Here is a 21,088-nt window from a genome sequence, read left to right on the forward strand (position 1 = left end):
TGAGGTGATAAATGTGAAAGGCTTCAATATCAGACCAGAATTATGAAAGGAAAACTTCTCCATGCAGCTTCTTGCAAAAGTGTTGGACTTTGCAAGCTTGGCTTTCTGAATTTGGCTCATCTGAAATGAACCCTATTGAGTATGTTCTGTGAATGTGCTAATGCAGTGATAGTTATGTTTATACAATGCTTTCAATATTCTGGTCATTGGATAACAAATGCAGCCCAGGCATTTCTGCCTTCTAGATTTAGAATCATTCTGATTTACATTTTCCCTTAGCTTTTGAAATGTATCATCTTTCATTTTGTCTGTGGTGCTCAAATGCCAGAAGCCCTGAGGTCTAAATTATGATAATTAGTAAAAAAGGGAACTTGTCAGGATTCACAGGTCTGCCTCGATGCAAGAACCTTGTAATATTACATTTACTGCTGGAAAAGTATGAACAAATTGCTTTTCATGGATAAAACTCTTAGAAAATAATTTGAAAGAATAAATAAGGCTAGAGGATACTGTGCTCAGGTGGGATTTTCAAAATTACCAGTCTCAAAGTGAACCTCACTGGGTTCTCTAATTAGCTTAGTTCTTTGTGTAATTTTAGAAGTCTCATCTTTGGTGATGATGGTGCTTGAAATTGCAAGTGAGAATCTCTTTATCATTTGCAAGAGATGATGCAAGACTGTTGGTTCAGGAGTGATATGGAAAGGTTGAATGACAGTCTAGTGCTCCCTGCCTCTTTCCAAAGAAACACGAGGGGCACTAATGAAACTAGTAAATTTGAAACAAAAAGATGTTTGGGTTTCTTAGTTTTGTTCCCTCTATGCACACACACAATGTGAACTTTTTACTAACGTGAACATTAAAAACTTTACACACATTTACAGGAAGACAGAAGAAGCTCACAGAAGAAAAGTTTTTCCTGAACTCACAAATATATCTGACCCAGAAAATCCTGAGATATGATTGATGAAGTGGGACAGCACTTGAGAAAGCCTTGTGTGCTTCTCCTACTGTTATCTTGTTCCCCAGGCATCCAGCCTTGTCTGCTGTTGGAGTCAGGATTGTAGATTAGCTGCATGTTTGGGGTCTGATCAGCTATTCTTATCTTTTACCTGGTCTCAAGAGCTCTTTTTCAATTTTTGCATTTCTGTGACTGAGGTTACATCCTTAAGAAACCAAAGCGTGGAGGTTGATTTCATTTAAGGATTCCTTACCTGCCTGAAGTATTTTCTATAGAGTTCTTTTTACACACTTTTAGATGAAAAATATAAAGACATATTTGACTTGGTATTGGTATTTCTTTAAGTGTAAAATAGTTGTATACTGAGGTGAAAAAAAATTGCCTGGCAATTAAAAATTAAAACTTCAATCTGAATACAGAAAGTGTAAAATAGGACACATTTTGATTTTGAAGTAATGATATGTTGAAGTAAGTTTAAGTTGTTTATAGCAAGTTTTTTTCCTTGTCTTTTAAAACTGCTGGTTAATTTACTAGTTATCAATATCTACCTGCCTTTAGATGTAAAACATGCTTGGACTCAATTAAATTTGCTCTGCTTTTATTTTTATAGGAAGTGTGCATTTTCTGCACTCTGTAGATGAAGAAACCACACTACAAAGAACAATTTTTAAAGTTTTGGTTGTAAAACTAAACTCCTAGCTCTCCCTGGGTAGGCATATGAGTAAAAATAATGCACTTTTAGGAAGTACCGGTTGCAACACATTCAGATCCTCATGAGCTCTGACAATGTAAGCCTTTTTTTCTTTGAAATGTCTTGGCATGACTTAGGAATGTAACTTCTTATCTAGATTTTACATTTAAATTTTGTCATAAGACCTTACCAGAGAGACAGAAGAGTTGGTATCAAAGCCAAGAGCAGAGAGAGGGAGTGCATCTGTTGAGGAATGCACCAGTGAAAGCATTGCTCCATCCACAGATCTCCAGGATAATCTTGTTGCAGAACCAGAAAAGGCAGAGAAAACCTCATCCAGTCCTGAATATCTGGTACCCTGTCTTTATATCACCTTGATGTGGGAGGTACAGTTTTACTCCCCCTCTTCTGAATCAGTCAGATCAGGAATTTTTCAAGTAATGGTCTTATTCTCAGCATAACAGACGATGTCTTTTGACTGTATTGGGTTTTTTGTTAAGATATTTGTTGTGGGTTTTTTTTTCACCTGTGAAAAAGTGAAAAGGTTTAATAATAAACAAAGTTTCCTCAGATAGCTTCTGAACATTGAGCTATTAACTGATCAGAAAGCTGTTGCACTGTGTGGCTCTGTGCTGTTTCAAAAAGCAGGAGCTGCTGCCCTGGAGAGTGAGTGCAAAGCAGAGCTACTGTGCTTCTGCAGACTACTTGAGGTAATAGACCAAGGAAAGTTTGGTGTAAAGGGGAAGTACTCATATATGTGGCTTTGTCTGCTTGTTCTGCTTTTAAGTCAGTGATGGGGTTTTTTCTTCCCCTGCAGTTTTTTAATCTCAGAAAGAGTAGGTTCTGTTTATCAGGGTGAGGCTCTGGGGTGCTCACTGCTGTAAGGCAGAGGGGTGTTGCTGAAGAAGTTGTCACTCAATTGAGTAACAACTATGACAAGCTCAGGGGAGTAGTACCCTGGAAACACAGCCCAGCAGTGGCATTAGGGGCTTTTGTCTCACACTTCTTAAAGGGAATCAGAGAGGGAGGCATTGAGACTTTAGAGATGCTTACCTGGTTTTGGACTTTGATTTGTCATTGGCATATGGAAAACAGAGTATTTCTACTCATGCCAAGAGTTTTGTGCACTTTTTTGAAGTTGGAGATTAATCAGAAGAGTTTAGGATTCCCAGCAAAGACAATTGTTTATTTCAGATGTCATGCAGACCTTTATATATATGCTATCTTTGTAGCTTAAGCCCATACTATATGAATTTTCCTTTCATAAATTATGTGGCTAAAGATTGAAAATGCTGTTAAATTTAAGATTCAATCAACACTAGCTCCTAGCAGTCATTGAGTAACTCAGTTTCCCAGTAGTAGGAGGCAATGTATGGTTGATTTATAACAGTTAAACAGAAGCTTTGCATAGGGAAATAAATTCATTCAGATAACAACGTATCATATAGTTTGATGGCTCAATATACATTTTTTCCTACATTGATTCACTCTTCTGTGAAGGAGGTGCAGCCTTGGTGCATAATATCTCAGTGCTGTGTGTGTGTTGCAGCTGACTGCCCTAAATCTTAAGTGCAAATTTGTTTAGACTCAGTTCTTATTCTTGACTCCATTGTTTTTGGGGAGGAAAAAACAACACTTATTTTACCTTTTAATTTTATTTTATTTTACAGTGATGTTAAATTAATTCTGAGGAAAATGTACACAGTGTTCTAGTAGCTGGAAAACATATATAGCAGGATGTTTTAAAGCAGTTTTGTCTATGTATTCCTGTCTGTAACAGTAATAGATGTAGATTTCTCCTTTTACATGTTGCTGACTTTTCCAAGTGCCTTGATTAATTTTGCCAGCATGTAGTCCCATGTACTTTATTTTTATACTTTTAAAAGTTTGAAAGAAAATAGAATATGAAGTTTTGAATGCTCATGTTAAAATGATTTCTAGGACGCAAAAATGAAGAGGAAGTTGAACTCCAAAATTACAGCATCTTGAATTTCTTTATGGGACACCAAATATTTTCCTGGAAGAAATAATCAGCTTGATGCACATGTTTATTTCTAGTTAGAAAAGGTCTTGTTTTACCAAGAAACTGTACTTTGAGATCAAATTAACTTACTCGGAGGATGTTATTTCCCTCAAAAGTCATGCTGAGTTTAAGAACTCCTCACAAAAGTGTTTAATAAAGTGGTACTGTACCTAGAGCATTAACTTCAGTCATCACAAGTTACTTTGTTTTAATCACACAGACTTCTAAGAGAGAGGTGAGAAGAAAAACCAGTTTGTCTGAGACAATTCCAAATGCTCTAAACTACCAGGAGACGTAATTGCTTTATGGGGGCCAGGCATGTGGAGAGAGCATGTATTTTTATCAGATAAAGCTGGGAGAAACAAAGTTCTTGTAACCCACTGATTGAAGCCTCCTGTGAACGTAATGGTCCCTAAGAAGGAAAGTGCAGGGAAAAAGACAGTAGGGGAGGAGTAAGAGAAGCAAGAGGAAACTGGGGAAGACACGGTAGCTGAAGTGATATGATAATATGGGGCAGTTTTCCTGCAGTGTGGAGCAGGTAGCTTAACCCCCATCCTCAGTAAATGATACCATTATTAAATTGAGCAACTGTTTTAACTTCGGCAAGAAAAACAACCTACTTTTTCATTTGTGTTTGACTTGAGAAACAGTCCTTGGACTTTGGTTAACCTCTAAACTCAAAAGTTCATTTCTAACATACAATCTGTCAGAACAAACCTTTGACATAGATTTTTAAGACATTTTGTCTGTGTGCTATTATGCTTAACACTTTTACAGCCTTGTAATAAACTTTTCAGATGTGACGGAAGCACAGCCTTTACATATATGAATATATGTCCACAGCTGAAGAAATGTGCAGGCTTCTAATTCCAGTTTAGTCCCAGTAGTCTTTTAATATAGTTTATATTGTAGAGTCACTGTCAAATATTTTCATTTTTATGGTCTGAAGGCTGTGTTGAATGAAGCTTTCTGAAACTGGCCTTTCAGAGAATCTGACATCCCGTGGTCTGGTGGACCGGTTCTTTTTTATGGAATTTTGAATGGTATCTGATGTGAAGTAATAGACAATGGGGTCAAAACAGCAGTTTGAGACAGCGATGCACAGAGTTATGGGGTACATAGTCCTGACTGCAGTCACCACTGAGCAATTGACCCAGGTCTGTGTTCTCATAAGGGAGTAAAGTATTAAGGTAATGTTGTAAGGCACAAAGCAGAAGCAGAATATCACCAAGTGGACAAAAATCATTTTGAGTACCTTTTTCTTGCTTACTTTATTCCGGCTTAATGTAAGCGGTTTATTCAAGGTCCGTAGGACCATGGTGGAGCAGGTCACGTTCAGGATGAGCGGGATAAAAAACCCAACGGTTTCAATGAAGATAACAATCCGGGATAGGTAGGTTTTCCACGTGTCCTCTGAAAAGTTTTCAAAGCACGTCCTTTGTTCCGTATTGTTCCTGCGGTTTGTGGACTGGAAAAAGCTTGCTGGTGTGCTGCCTGCTAGCACAGTTATCCATACTGCAACACAGACAATCTTTGCATTCCGTTTGGTCCGGAGAGTCTTGGATCGGAAGGGGTGTACTATAGCTAAAAAGCGATCCACGCTGATGCAAGTCAGAAACAAAATGCTCCCGTACATATTTGTGTAAAAGAGGGTGACAGAAATCTTGCAGAGAATGTCTCCAAATGGCCAGTTTCTGGTTACAAAGTAATAAATCCTGAAGGGTAATGTAAACACGAAAAGCAGATCTGATATGGCTAAATTAAGCATGTAAGTGGTAGTCTCGTTTCGCACTTTCAAAGTACAAGTGAAAATGTAGATCGCTACACAGTTCGCTATGAGGCCGAGAACAAACACCATGCTAAAGATACACCCGTACAAAGTATACTTAAAGGAGTCCTCAGTGGAACAATTGGAGCTTACCATTATAATGGTATGTTAAAAATTCCCGTGATTTGGCGTCTTCTCTGGTATTTTTATTGCAACTTTTTTGAAATTCCAGAAGAATTGGCAGGTCAGATGTATTTGAATGGTGTGCTTTGGCAAGTTTGTTATGCTGGGAAGCTTCAGGGAAGGAAGGTGAGCTCTGTGGCAGGGGAGTACATCTCCAGCAGAAATCACCAGGAAGTCTCTCTTCTCTGCCGAGTGCTATTTGTAATCACGTAGCCAGTCTGCAAAAGTCAGAAAATGCATCATTTGTGGCAGATGAGGTCACCCCAAAGCTTGCTTAGTTGCATTTCCCACCTCGATTCCATGAAGCCATTGTAGGTTCTGTAAGGTTCTGCCTTACTCTTGGCTGCAGATTGAGCCAGCAAAGCTTTGTCCATCCGAATGTACTGGGAGAGTGTGCTTTAGGAAACGATTTCCTGGACGCTGCGAAGTGTCGGCACTTGCATTTCCCCCTCTCCCTTCTTTCTATGCAACAAGTTTGTCGGCTGGCTGGCCGGCCCCATGGGGCGGGAGGCAGAAGCAGAAGGCAGCTGCCTGCCAGGGCAGAAACCGAATTCCAGAGCGTGTTTGTTCCTGCAGCCCGCAGCCCTCGGCAGCTCTTGCCAGCCCAGCTCCTTCTGGAGAGCAGAGCAGAGCGCCCGGGCAATTTGTAGCATGACATCACAGGAAGAAGAGGCTGGGCACGGAAGAATGGTTTCAGTTTGGTTTGTTTGCCTTCCCCTGTCTCTGCTGTACCTTGCAGATGTAGCTTGTAGAGTGCTGCAGCTGCTTCTTAACTCTTTCCATGCTCCCTGAGAGGTCCTTTGTCAGTGTTGCTGGGGTCTGAAAACCTTTCTCTTTAGTTATGATGAGACTTTACAGTCTAACATCTAAACTCTCATGCCCTTAAGTTCCTATTTTTGTTTGGCAATAGCAGTAATTGTGGGATTTTATATAGGATTGAACTGACATTGTGCCTTTTGTTAATAGCTTTGCTTTTAACAGAGAGCACATTAATCACCAGAAATCAGCTGAGTGGTTCTAAATTCCCCCAATACACCAGTACAATCCTCAAGAGGGACAAAGTAACATTGATAGGTAATTAAATAATTGCACTAAATAATTACTGAAAAAGAGAGGGTTGCTCTTGGAGATTCACAGGACTGAGATGTGTTGCAGTGGGAGGAGAGAATTTTTAAAAACTTGTTCCATATTCAAAGGCACACCCCAAGCTTTATTTCTAATCAAAAAGGTGGTTCTTTAAAAAAAAAAAAAATTTACTCCAGTGGTTTTGTGAAATGTTGTGATACAGAAAGCATTTTCTTGAACACAGAATTAATATAGCAAAATACATATAGTGTACTGTGCAATTGGTTCTGGTAATTTCAAGGGCGACAGTTACCACATATGCACAAAATACTCCCATTAGTCACTAATAATTGAAACAAAAACATGTTGTAACTAATTGCATTGTTAAGTAAATATTAAAAAAAAGCAGCCCTTACTGCCTTTAGGGGCAGATATGAGATAAATCTCAGTTTAGACAGACTCATTTATTAAACAACAACTTGGGTAGACTCACTTCTGGCATCAAACCCAGTCTATTTCTATGTCTTAGAATAACAAAGCTCTTCATATCTGGCTGGGTGGCATGGTTCTTTTGAACTGTATTTTAATCAGTTGCACCTAAGCAAGGCTCTGGGCAAAACCTTTCTAGTCTGCTGTGAAGGAGAGTAAATAATAGCGCTTCACAGGATTTTGGCACAGTTTCTTAGCATAAGGTATGTCAGATGAAATTCAGAAACATGCAAAAGTGGGTCTTGCTTATTTTATTTCAAGTTTTCTTTTTAGTATTCTGTGAAACTTTCACCTTGATTTTGAGGTGAAATCAAGGAGTTTAACTTCAATAGGCTATAACCACAAGAAACCTTTCTGACTATTGAAATCCACGCTTAAATGTAAAGCACAGTGCATCCTGGACATCTAAGTCAGTCGGAAATGAAAATGTGAGCTTGGCAGAGTCTCTCATGTCCAACTTAACATGTACTTTAGCATAAAGGTTTTCCTGGCTTTTCTCACAGAAGCAGTCATCACATCCTAAATTTTGTTTCTGTTCCTGGCAACCTTGCATGGTAAAAGAAGGGTTTTCCTGCAAATGTTCTGCTTCAGGTCACAGGACCTCTGCTCAGTTTTACTGCTCCAACTTTGTTTGCACATGAAGGCTCTGTGGGGCAGGCTCAGTTACTGGAATGAAAATCCCCGCAGCACAGAAATTTGGTGTCACAGGTCAAAGCCTCGAGCAATAATTCATGTTTAGGGAGAGAAACTAATGGCAATGAGTGTGCATCTCACTGATTAGAACTTGATTTGGCATTTTGACAAAGGTGTGGGTGCACAGAAGCAGGGTGGGATGTCTGGTCTGTTTTACCACTGTAAATGTGCTTTAAAGCAGCTGTGAAGGTGCATCCTCAGCCTTTGCTCTGTCAGAGCTCCTGCCTTGCTGTGGCTCCTTGTTGTTGCTCCTGTTACAAGCATGGATAGTACTCAGAGCCTATTTTAGGGCTTTAAGTGTATGGTTATGTTGTCATTAGGGCTCTGTTGCCCCTAAACCCTTCTAGTGCAGTACAGTTCATGCACTTTGCACTAATTGATGACCTAAGTGATATTTGTGTATGTCCAGAAACAGCATTCAGCTGCAGGGTTTCTCCACCTGCAGATGACAACGTGAAACCCCTGAATTGACAGGTTTTTCCTTCCCTTCTTGTTTCAGCAAGGAGAGTTACCACTGAGCAGGTAGGCTGAGTCGTCTTAGTGTAAAAGTGTGAATGGCAAAGGCAAATTGTATATCCACTTGCTTAATTTAGATGTAGCTGATTATTACCAAGCAGTGTTTTAATTTGTGAGCTTATCCAAGCTGAAGAACCTGTGTTGGTGTGCTGGGAACAGCTGGGAATCAGGACTGGCTTCCCTTCTGGCCAGGCTCCAGCATGAGCAAGGGGGAAGTCTCATTTTGCTTTCTTCTTTTGTTGGATCATGTTTGAAGATGTTGGGCTTTGTGCTGACAGGTTCAGAAAAGATTTCAGTAGCCCCCAACCCCTTAAATTTTAAGAAATTTAACAGTTGTGGAAGAAGAATTGACAGGGTAATGGCCTTGCTTATACTCCTTCACCACAGGCTGTTTTCCTTTAGGATGGGAAGGAGGGGGTAGGCAGGAGGAAGCAGCTGCAGGGCGGGCCTTGTACACTGAGGGGTTTTTTGTCTCCAAAGGAAACAATGCTATTGCTGCAGGGAAATGCATATGTGAATCTGTCTGCCTTTCTGCATCAGGGATGGGAATGAGTTAGGACCTGTCATTTGTTGCTAGTGCTATATGAGTAAAGCCTGCATTTCCATCAACAGGCTTCCTGTGGCTCTTGAAAAGGCACCAAAGGCAGAGTAAGAATGGGCTCCTTAAAGCCAGGAGCTGATGAGATGTTTGAAATCATCTCTCACTTCAGTAGCCAGCAAGCTTTTTGCATTGCTTCAGGCAGTTACCACATAACTCCGCTTTTCTGAGTTTAGATACCTATTTAAGCAATTTTGGATTTGTGTGGCAAGCCTGCTCCACCACAGGGTTTTAGAAGGAAAAGTGCTTATAACCTTGGAAGTGTCCTAGGAGAGTGGCTGTAGGACACTGTTCCTTCCTCCCAAGATGCCACAGTGTTGATTACTTGCTGTTATTTAGGACACAGAGGGCAGGATCCCTTAAATTCAGAAGTCGAGTGGCAAAAACCATTTCACTGAAATAAAACAAATAAATACTTGTTTTATAAACCAAATACTTGCTTGGAAGGCTTTCCAAGCTTTTGGAGTTGTGCTGACCAGTGTTGTATGTTCCTCTGGTGATACCCTCACCTTCAGAGCTGGAATTAAACCAAAGTTATCGTCAAAGGTGAAATGCATTTGAAATGGTCTGCATTCAGTCTGTGCCAATGCTAATACTGAAAGTTTTTTAGAGGTGGGAAAAAGCAACTTCAACATCAATAGCATTGTAATAAATTCTACAATATTTCCAAGCCAGAGTATGCACTGCTAAGTGAGGGTTGTCAGGTGCACAAAGTGGTCTGTGTAAGACCATTATTCAGTAGCTACTGTTACTGCTTTTAGGGGCACACCTGTGTCATGGTACAGGCATTTGTTCTCACTTGGGTTAAGCAGTCTTATGCAGAAGAACTTGTGCTGTCTGGTGCAGGGAAGACAAGCCCTGGCACGATAACATTTTCTTTGACCTAAGTCTTGTTATTTATCTAGTTATTTTAATGGATTTTAGCTTTTTTTTGGTCTATTTACTGGAGTTTCTCTTTGAACATTTGTATGTGCTGGAAGGAATTTGTTATGGTTGAGAAGCAGGGCTGAGAGCCAGGAAATCTTTTTGGCTGTGCCACAGATTTTCTGTTCCAGTCCTGGCAAAGTTTTCTATGACTTGGTCCTCAAGCTTCCCTCCCCATAAGAGCTCATTCAGTTCCACACTGGTATGTGAGACTGTCTTGATTGCTACAGTTTGAAGCCCTTGGCTGGAGAACTCTCTGTTAAATATCATCTTGAGATAACTACAGTGGCTACTGAATGTGACAAAAATATAGACATTAAAAGTTTGTATTTTTAGATTAATTTCCAGCCAAGCAAAAGGATCCATTAAGAGACTTCATTTGTTTCACCTCCATAAGTCTCTGGAAAAATAGGTATAGAGGAAGCAGGACTGAGTATTTTGACCTTCTCAGCTGTCTTTTGGGGCTGCCTGCTCAGCCACTCTGAAGTCACTCTGCTTCTTAGAAGTGGCTCACTGCCATCTTAAAATGCAGTGGTGGTCTCCACCTATGCAGATAGAATGAAGCTATTATGGCACTGAAAATTTCCCTTTTTTGTGTTGGTGGCAAGCAGGTCTTCAAATGAGCATTAGAAAACTTAGGATGAACAGAGTATTTTTATCTAGCCAGCCTAATCCCTTCCAGCTGTTGCAGTGGCAGTTAAAGGCTCCTCCATGTCAGGAAACCTGTTAGTTTAACGCATATGTAATCACAAATTACAAGTAAAAGTTGATTGTGTAATTACTTAAAAAGGGAAAAGGAAGATCAGAATAAAATTCCAGACTTCTTTCTTCTCACACATTTGAAATGCTTCTCTTCCCTCTTTGAAATTGTTTCAGTTTCCTTTACAAGAGACACAAATGCTCCTCTCCTGCTTGTAGATAGAGGAAACAATTTCTCTCCTTCTGTATGAGTTTTTAGGCTGCTAGAGTACTTTCTTTTCCCCCTCTGCTCTTGCGTAGATGGTGTAAGTCTAGTTCATCTCATGGTAGGTCAGTAGAGGTTAGATAACATGAAATCTTTTTGAGATTTTATCTAGGGATTGATTGGTTTAAAAGGAATGGACTAGACAGCGAAGGAAGGGATCATAGAGATTAAAAGCTTGAAAAGTGGATGTTGACCTTCTTCAGAGGGAAGGAAAATGGAAAAAATACTGTAAACAATCTTTACAGCATGATTTTCAGTGGATAGGAATAGAATGAAAGGAATCTCTGAAATGTCAGGTAGGAAGAGAAATGCCTTAACTAGAACAAAATACCTGAGTTCCTAAACTTTCATTTGCATTTTTTTCTAACTTAAAAAAATGGTTTTTCAGTTACTCTGCAAACGTGATTGAAATAACATCAATACTTGAAATTTCTGTCTGCTGTAGATGCAGGAAATAAGTTAAATGCCTTTCCCAAACACTGTGGCAAGTTCTGGCTCTACTCATTCTTATACTTTCTAAGTCCCAAGATTAAGAATTCTAAGTCCCAAGATTAAGAATTCAAAGTCTGAGTTAGCAGAAATTTGCCAGATGTTTCATGGCTAATTTTTTTTTACTCAAAATACTTTTCAAGTGCAGAACACGACTGTTTTAAGAAAACCTAAAATAAATTTAAAAATCACTTGCTATAGTAAGCAAACATTAAAAATTATAGGAAATAAGAAGCCTCTTACGTTATTTTGGAAACTCTTTCAAGCATAGGAGGTGAAGTGGTCAGGGTAACAGAATTTGTAGAAGAACATCTGTAATTTGTGTTGTTCTAAAGCAATTGCTTACTATTTTTTGGTATCTTTAGTGTAAGGTCTTGCCCACCATCTGTTCTCTGGGCAGGATTAAGGTAGTCTGGTTCTGTGTCAGGATTACTGGTGTTACTGCACTAGTTCTTGAACACATGATTATTTTCATGCCAAATTACTTGCAAATACTGCATCCAGTGCTTACAGCCTCTTTCAGTTTTGGCCAAATGGAGGCCTCTGACTTTATATACAGAGGATTTTAACCTCTATTTGTCAGAGGCAGCAGGAAGCCCACAGTCACATTCCTATAATGCTTTTTATAAAGTATAACATTATTAAGTTATTGAAAGAGTTTGCCATAGTCATTCCATAAGATCTGTGCGAGTTCATATTGTTTAAAAAAACCAAAGCCCCATGACATTAATTTGGTTTCCTTCACAAAACCGGAACATAAGAAGTTAAAGGGGGAAGAAAAGTTTCATAAGAATTATTCAAGCTGGTAAGCTAATTAGTTTAGATAAATACTGACATGAAAATGCTTGTCAGGGGAAGACTGCTGCCAAAAAGCAGAACTTGGGCTTGATTAATGTGAAGAACTATTACTTTCTAAATGTGTAAGTCAGCAAATAACCTCTTTAAATTCTGTGTGATAAGATCACTTAAATGATTATTTAGCATATCATTAGTACTGGTAAACAGCAATTACAAATACTTCAGCTGACTTTCCCTTACAACTTCTCTTTCCTTCCAGCCCGTATCCTGAAGTTTTATGGCACCAGTTTGGTACTTTATGAACCATTTTACTGCACTGTTGACCACATTTAGCAGTTGCTTTTTCAATGTGGCAATCAGCTAATACCTAGAACATAAGAAAGGAAATGTCAAAATTTTGGAGGATGGGCAAAGGTCACACTTCCTATGTGATAATTAAATTTTTTTCTGCTGCAATCTTGGAGAAATGATTTCTCAAATACAAAACATAAATGATCCATTTTCGCTGAATCTCTGTAAACAGGCTTTCTGAAAGTGGCAAGGTGTTTTTCTGGGAGACATTAGTTTGACCCTGGCAGGAGAGGGAAGGCTGGAACCCACATCTCATGCCCTGAGCAAGTGCTCTTGTTATGAGGGATTCTTATCCTTTGCTGCAAGGGAGTGGGTTCTCTGAAAGAAAGGGCTCCATCTGTGGAAGCATTCAAGCCCATGGGGGGATCACCTGGTCTAGGCAAGTGTCCCTGCCTCTGGTGATGGTTTTGGAACTAGATGATCTTTAAAGACCTTTTTAACCCAAACCATTCTATGATTTTGTGATAAAGTATTTAGCCTCAGAAAAAGGCACTACAGTGAGAACAGAAGCTTTGTGCTGCAGTTCCTGGTGAGATATCCTTGCAATAGTATTTTGCTCCTCCAGTGAAGGTGGTAGAGGAAGCTCCAGGTAGTGTTGTGCAGCCTACAATGTCCTGCACACCCCTTGCTCAAGTCTCTGGGTTTTGCCAACACTTCTTCAGCTGTTGTCTGTGGTGGTTTAGTTGGTATGAGGTACCTCTTGTTGTGGAAGGATCCTACTTCTGATCACAAATACTCCCTTAACTTTCTCTGTACTTCCTGAACTCCTTGGGTTCTGATACAGTTTTTAATGGTTGATTTAAACAGTTTAAATGTGAGCTGTTGCTCAAAGTAATCCTACTGCTGTCCATTAAGCCTCTCTGCTTCTTCCTTTGTGCTGTGTGTACATATGCAGTCAGCAAATGAGGACAGCTATTTGGTTTAAAACTAATCCTAACAAATACATAATTTGCAGTCGTAGCTGTGCTAATGCTAAAGCAAGGGATGAGGCACGAAGTGTGGATGTGTAATTTGGCAAAGCACCATCATGCTGGAACTGATTTAAGGCAGTGGTGAAACAGTCCTGGAAGTGTTGTAGCAATGTTCAACTTGGAGGCTTTCAAATCTGTATTGTTTTGACTCTTGGCCAGACATTAGCCTAGTGTTTGGCAGTGTGAGGTTTAAAAGCCTCAGCTAAACTCAAGAGTGAGATCTGTGCTCTTGGTCTACTACCCTGTAATTTATTTTCGTGTAAGCTGTTTGGAATGATGATGTTTATAATGTATCAAAAGAGAGCCATGTATGCCTAATTGATTTTTCCACAAAGTAGGATAAAAATGAGCAGTAATGCAGACATGGTATGCATAGTCATGCTTTCTTACATAAGATTGATGGGGTTATAAAGGATGACAGCCTTTTAGGCAAATATCCGAGTGCATTGAAGATGCTGTAAGTTTTTTTACTGACTTAAGGGTGTTGGATGCTTTGGACCAATTGTCTTCATTCTTGGTATTGGTTTTTATTTTCATTGTCTCAGGCCAACCGGTCTAAAGAGTTAGAAAGTCACAGACAAATAAATATGCTGCAGGTACCTCATATCACCTACAGTTATAAAATGGACAAAATAGATAGTCAGTCCTGAGATGGATTCAGGTTGAGGTTGTCATTTCTGGATCTAACCTCAGAAATGCATGAATTTGCAGCCTCTTATTTCCTTGGAAGTAAATTATAAAACCTGTTTTGTTTTTTCTGTAGCTCAGCCATTGGTTTCTGTGATTCAGAGTAGCTATAGAAAATTCCCACTGACTGACAAATAAAGAACCTATTGGATACTCAATAAAGAAATAAAGAAGTCTACATATCAGAATTCCTGCTGGATTGGAATGTCTTAGTTGATGTGCTTTGTATGAGCTTTTCTTAACAAGTCATGTATATGTAAGGCTTCTGACTGCTGTTCTGCTGTGCTTGTGGCCTCACTTCGGGTTTTAGTTTCTATATGAGTTTGACACCAGTATGTTTGTGGTGAAAGCAGTGGAGCTGCCCATAACAGATCCCACACTGACCAAAAGCATTTTCCTTACAGTGAAAGTAATGATAGCAGAGTAAAAGTGCATTCAAATCAAAATAACTCCTTTAAATTTGGCAGCTGTTTCCAAGTGTTCTTTGTTCATCTCTCTCTGAAATATCAGGTGTATGTATAGATGCCCAGATATACCTAAGTCAGTGTGAAATATCTGTTTCTTTACCAGAAGCAATGTGGTGAAATCTCCAGGTCACCTTGTGTTTTTAAGTCTTCCTTTTATTCTTTATACTTTCTGAGGCAGCAGGTTATCCTGATTGAAATGCAACCTAGAGCTATGAGAGTTATGACTTCTTAATCTCATGTGAAATTATGTGAGAGGCAAGTTTGGGAGAAATAGCTGAGCTTGGTTCAGGTTTGTTTTTTCTAGAGCAAATATGAGAAGCTGTAAAATTCAACAGAATTTGGAATTGCATTATTGTCTACATAATGTGAGACCTTTACACACTCTGGAGCTTGAGAGTTAAATGGAAACATTTGGAGGGGGTGGTTTGTATAAGCTCAGCACTTTAAAATCCCTTGTCGGGAGAGGATATCTTCCCAGTCATCACAGCCTTCCTGCATCTGCTTACCCCACAGGAAGTAAACAGTAACAAGTTCGATGTGGTGTTTGTAACTTCAGTGAAACAGAGCTGAAATACTTTGGGTCATGCACAATGACAGTTCATAAAGTGATCAAGACTTAAAATGAGTATATGATGCCTTTTAAAACACTGCTTTAAAAGAGATGCTACAACCAGATTGGTAGTACTAGCAGAGAGAGTTCAAAATGCTTTTGTTGGAAAACATTGGCAAGGAAAACATCTGCAGGAATATGTTTCAATGAAATTTCTTCAAAAAGGCTGACTGAAATAAAAGAAAAGTTTAAAGAAGCTGATTAAGCTTTCCTTAATTTTTAGGGAAAAAACTAGGATTAAAAGACTTGAATTATCTCAAATTAGGATGCAAAGCATACTGGTTGCCTCAGAAACATTGAACTTGGGTTTTGCTTTGTTTAAAAATGACCAAGAATTTCTAACAATAAAAATGCAGACCTTTGATAGAAAAGCACATTGTTATTGAAGGATTTCACATTTGTCATTTGTGTTTTCTAGCAGGATATTTGTAGTTTAATGACATTGGGGAAGCATGTTTTGATCATTTAGTAATTGAGTGCACCTTATCACCTAAGTCAGTTTTACTGCTTTATTGATGTGTATTGACTCTTCATGTATTGCCTAATGTCATTGATTTATTGCTTCAGGAAGAGTCACATAAGTTTTTTCTATGTACATGGTGCAGTTTTTAATTATATGCAAAGGTCATATAATTAAAAGGAGCAAGCATTGTACAGAGGAAGAAGACGCCATTAAATTTTCTCGATTTTAAATTCACCCCCTGCTCAGGAGAATCTGAGCACACAAAAAAAAAAAAAAAGGGGGGGGGGCATCAAAAGTCTTGACAGTCTTTCAAATCCTTTCTTTTGAATGTAATTTTAAAAGGAGGCTTGGCTTCCTCATTAGCTTTACGAAGGCCCAAGACCCAATGCCTGTGCCTTGGCAAGATTTGGCTTTTTAGTCCCCAGCTGGGTGTGTACTTCTCAATGTGGCTTTTGTAGAGCCTCTCTGAGGTAACTGGTTGCCCTCACAGGTCCTGCACAAAGCCTCCAACCCAAGTTCTGGCTTCAGGCTCTGCAGTGGGTGGGCGAAGGGGCTGCAGGTGGGATGCTGAGTGTGGGTCCTTCACTGCATACATGTGTACCACAAAGGTTTCCTGTGCAGAGGGAGGTTTCTGCATTGGTGCTGCTCAAATGTGAAGGGGGGTGGTGGATCTGGTCTGTGGTGTTTTGGAAAAAACCCAACTACATACGATCTTTATATTTTGTAGCTGTAGATTTTAAACCTTGAAGAAGATCAATGTTGTTTTCCTAGATCCCTGTGAATGCATCCAAATGGAAATGCAATGGGCATTAAACACCCTGCTGGAGTAGGGAGGTTGGACCAGATGCCCCACTGTGTTCCCTTTCAACCTTAACCATTCTGTGGTTCTCTAATATCCCACATAATTTTGCTCTAAATATCCGAGGGGGAAATGTTGAACCTTCCAGTGTGTTTTCCAGAGCCTCAGCTGGCCATCACTGATAAGTCTTCATAAAAGAGTCTAGTGTGGCCATGAGAAAAGGCACTGAATATCACGTCTTACATTACTTTCTGAAAAATAGTATTGGCCTAGTTTGCAAAAATGTGAGCTCAAACTTCTTGCAGATGTAGATGTGGTTCAAGTGTGGTCTGCATTTACCACATCCACACGCTTGCTTAGACCTTAGATAAATTGTTCAGATTTTTTTGCACCTTTTTATTGGTTTAGCCCTTCTTTGCCAGTTTAGCTACATTACAAAAAAAGTAAAGTTGGTATATTGCATTGTTTTAAGGTTTATTTAGTCTTCTTTTTAAGGATCCTAGAATAACTTCATGTATATTCCATGTATAAGAATATTCCAACTATTCCATATTTTAGTAAGATACTTCTGACTGCTATTATTTACTAAAGGATACTCTTACATTTGATAATAATAGTTACAGTTGTTTGTCTGCTTCAGATCTATGCAAAGGTAATGCTGACCTAGTAATTCTGCTGACATAGCAATTCTTGCATTGTTTCTCCTATGGTTATACAAATTTATGGTTTGTAGTTATGGAAGCCATCTAATGCTGTAGATCAGTGAAATTACCCTTGAGGTTAGTGGTGAGACGTGAAGGAAACACCAGAAAAAAGCTGGGGTAGTAAGGCGATCAGTACTTTTTCTTTCTTCTTTTTTTTTTTTTTTTTTTTTTTTTTTTTTTAAAAATCCTTGTTTTTTTTTTTTTTTTTTTTTTAGTAGAAAGCGAAAAAGCTGGGGTAGTAAGGAGATCAGTACTTTTTCTTTCTTTTTTTTTTTTTTTTTTAGTAGAAAGCTCTGTAGTATCTTTTATCCCTTTTAGCAAGGGTTGTAGTGACAGGACAAGGGAAGTGGCTTTGAACTGAAAGAGGTTGGGTTTAGATTAGATATTAGTTGGAAATTCTTTACTGTAAGGGTGGGAGACACTGGCACACGTTGCTCAGAGATTCTGTGAATATCCCATCCCTGGAAGTGTTCAAGGTCAGGCTGGATGGGGCTCTGAGAAACTTGGTCTAGTGGAAGGTGTCCCTGCCCATGGCAGGGAATTGGACCCCTAGATGACCTTTAAGATCCCTTCCAGCCCCAACTCATTCTGTGATCTGCCTCAGAATTAGCTGCAACTCTTTGAGAGAAAGCAGAGGAAAAACACTTAGTAATTGACAAAATAATAGATGTATACAATTACTAAAAAGTGAGTATGAAACATGTGTAACATAAACAGCTGCAACTCTTTGAGAGAAAGCAGAGTGGAAAAACACTTAGTAACAGACAAAATAATAGATGTATACAATTACTAAAAAGTGAGTATGAAACATGTGTAACATAAAAAAATATATAGGTACCAGTGCTTTCCCAGTTTTTCTTTCAGGTCTGATAAGACAAGTTATTGAAAAGTTCAGGGTGTTTCTAGTGATTTTTATACTATTTTGTATCACATTGTCAAAATTCAATTATTTATTTTCAGTTTGGGAAAAATGTTTTGTTTTTATTTTATTTTTTAATGAATGCTAAATAAAAGCCCAACACCTTTGTTAACATTCTCTTGTTAATTTGATTTCCAGTGCAGTCTTCCTTATCTCTGTTATGCTGCATTTTGACTGTTAAATAACTGCTTGTAAGACAGAAGTGCTTAATTGGAAATATCTTCTTAAATTCTGCCAACTGAGCACTCAGAATCTCTGCATATGCTTCTGCTTCAAAAGTCAGGCACAGCAGGGTGGCTGCCAGGTCTTGTCTGCCTTGAGCTCATACCAGGGTATAGACAACTGAGCTTGAGATAGCTCATCTTGATAGTCATGCAATTATTGGCTTAAATTGAGATCAGAACTCTTCTCAGAGGGTGGGTTTCTGCCCAAAATGTTGTGATGTGGATAGTTTTGTTACAGCTTCAGGTTTTTCTTCTTTGTCATGTCTAACTTTCTTGATATGGAAATGTTTCCCGGAATTGGTTGGTAAATGCGTGACATAAAATGGTTTGCATGCTCATCTTGGCATGTTTTCTTACAAAACATGGCATGTTGTTTTTGGAACTTCATTTTGTGCCATTTTTCCTTTCTAGATTATATGAAGTACAATGCAAGATATTTACAGTCCTTTTTTTCTTTTAAATATCACAAGCAGTCTGCTCTTAATGGTTTGAAGACATGTAAAAACCCCTACCTAGTATTATCTTTTCTGGGGAATTGCTCTTTCTGTGTATGACGCTTGGTCACATCCTCTGCAGGTTATCTGTTATATCTTCTTTTGCTCAGTCTGTAATTGGTGGACTCCTTGGTTACATTGCTAAAAAATATTCTCCTGTTCTTTCAAAAACCACTGTCTACAAAGTTTCTTGGCACACTTATTGTTTTTAGGTTGTTAAGAGGATTGTTTATTGTACATTGTACCTAAATGTGTCCAGCTAATGAGAATTTGGAAAGAGCACTAAACTTGAAACTGAATCATGGGCTTTAACCGAAAGTCTCAGAGGCACTTCATTGTCATCTTTGCACTTGTGCTTGTGAAAATATTTCCCAGAACTGCTCTTAATTGTTTTTCTGGGGACTGGGACTGTGTAAATGAAACTGATAGAAAATGTGAGGCAATGCTATGACAATTTTATTGTCACAATAGTAATTATGTAAATAAGTTGTCTTTACCAAGATAGGCATTTTGTGTCCCAGAAGTTCCTCTGAAGAAAGTAAGTGCTTGAGTGCTATTTTGCTCTCCAGTGTAAGAATTTTTCCTGCATAGTAATAACTGTAGAGCTGTTATTTCTAGTACTGTGTGATGTTAGTTAACATAATGGTCCCTTAAAGCATCTCTCCTCTACTTCCTGTGCTGAAAATCATTACACCCTTTAGTTTTTTCACAGCTTAAAGCTGTTGGAAAAATTCTCAACTTCAAGATTTTTTTTCTTGATATATTGTCATTTCCAGCAGTCAAGTGGCTCACATCAGGTGGGTTTTGGTTTATTGTACACAACTTCCTGTGCAGATAGTGGCGGGAAACTGGTATTGATTCAGTTGTCCTTGAGACCTTTGGCTCTTGCCCAGGAATCTTGAGATTTTTCCAAGAATTAGTCATGCTGAAGCCTGGCTGCCCTGGGAGCTAGATGATAAACTTGCTAATTACTTCAGATACAGATTGTTTCTGCAGCAGCACTGCCAGCGCAGTACACAGATCCCTCTGGAAGATGCTCACAGCAATTGATTCCGGGAAAAAAAGCGTGGCAAATGAGCCTAAAATTATATTTTCTTGGATAATGTTCAGGATAAAAAAGCAAGGATTGCTGTATTTTGTAGTGCTTTCTGTACCTGCATGTGCACTTGAGTGAGTTGAGCAGAAAAACTGCTGAAGAAAGTGAGGCAAGAGCTGCAAGCCCTGTAGCAGCCTGCCCAGGGTCATCCTGAGCAGTGTAAAGAAAACAGTTGCATAAAAGCATAGTTCTGCTTGTAGACTGTCTTTCAAAATCCCTTTCAAAGTGGTTTTTAAAAGGTTAGTCTCACAGGCTTGGCAAACAGGAGCAGTCCTAATGACCAGGGTTTGTTTTTTCCCCTCAGTATTGAGCTGCTGATTGGTTGCTGAGCCACAAACCAGTAACTGTGTCAGAAGTTCCCAATTTGCCAAGCATTATCACTGGTTTGTGTAATATTTTTGAACATAACCAATAGTTTTAGTCACAATGTTGACAGAAGATCTATCATCTTTATGGCTAAAAAGTGTTTTCACATAAGTCCTTCTGCATTGCTAGGAAGGGTATTTTCATGATGCTCTTGAAGAGTGAGGTGGGTCTTGTGGACCTTTGCTAAGAGATGCTCTAAATCATAGAAGATTGGTTAATTGGCATTCATTTGGTGAAGAGTAATTTTAGGAGCAGAGGGGCTGAAAAGTATGGTATTGATTATTCTGAAATAATGTCTGATTTCTAACAAAGTTTGCCAGGTCTTTCCAGACACTTCTGAGGAAGAGTAGATTGTTGCAAAGCTGTGAGGAAAATGGATTTGCAGTGTCATTTAAAGCAGTGAAGTGTAAGATGTATATTCAGGCTGTGGCAGCTTGGCTTTCCTTCTCTGGGGAGATTTGAACTCCTTTACCACTAGATAAAAGGAGATCCTCACAAAGCTGGATGACTCTTAAATGCTCAAGATGGGTGGGATAGGAATAGGGCTTGCATTAAACATACACACACTGTATGGAGTTAAAAGCAGATCTGCCAGTATTCTTAAATAAATTAAACTATTAACACTGTAGTTTGTTTTTCTCTATAAATTTTGTAAAAACAAGCCCTAGTACGAACATAATTTATACAACACAACCCTTGTGTGAAATTAGGACACAATCCTTAATTTTTTTGATTTTTTTCATGATCAGTACTAATTCAGTTTAGACTGTGACATCTA

General features: G+C 38.9%; 2 protein-coding genes across 2 annotated transcripts in view; one reads left to right on the forward strand and one right to left on the reverse strand.

Annotated features, from left to right (window-relative positions):
* Positions 1-21,088, forward strand: part of RB1 (RB transcriptional corepressor 1) — a 72,510-nt gene that overhangs the window by 38,625 nt on the left and 12,797 nt on the right. The gene's annotated exons all lie outside the window — the stretch shown is intronic.
* LPAR6 (lysophosphatidic acid receptor 6) lies at positions 3,286-6,267 on the reverse strand. The gene is made up of 2 exons (XM_039716621.1): positions 5,915-6,267; positions 3,286-5,841 (listed from the first exon to the last, which is right to left on the reverse strand). The coding sequence occupies exon 2, from the start codon at positions 5,594-5,596 to the stop codon at positions 4,574-4,576; it is 1,023 nt and encodes a 340-aa protein (XP_039572555.1). The 5' UTR covers positions 5,597-5,841; positions 5,915-6,267; the 3' UTR covers positions 3,286-4,573.

The sequence above is a fragment of the Passer montanus genome, unplaced genomic scaffold (genome assembly GCF_014805655.1).
Source record: "Passer montanus isolate IOZ18808 unplaced genomic scaffold, ASM1480565v1 scaffold36, whole genome shotgun sequence".
Classification (NCBI taxonomy): Eukaryota; Metazoa; Chordata; class Aves; order Passeriformes; family Passeridae; genus Passer; species Passer montanus.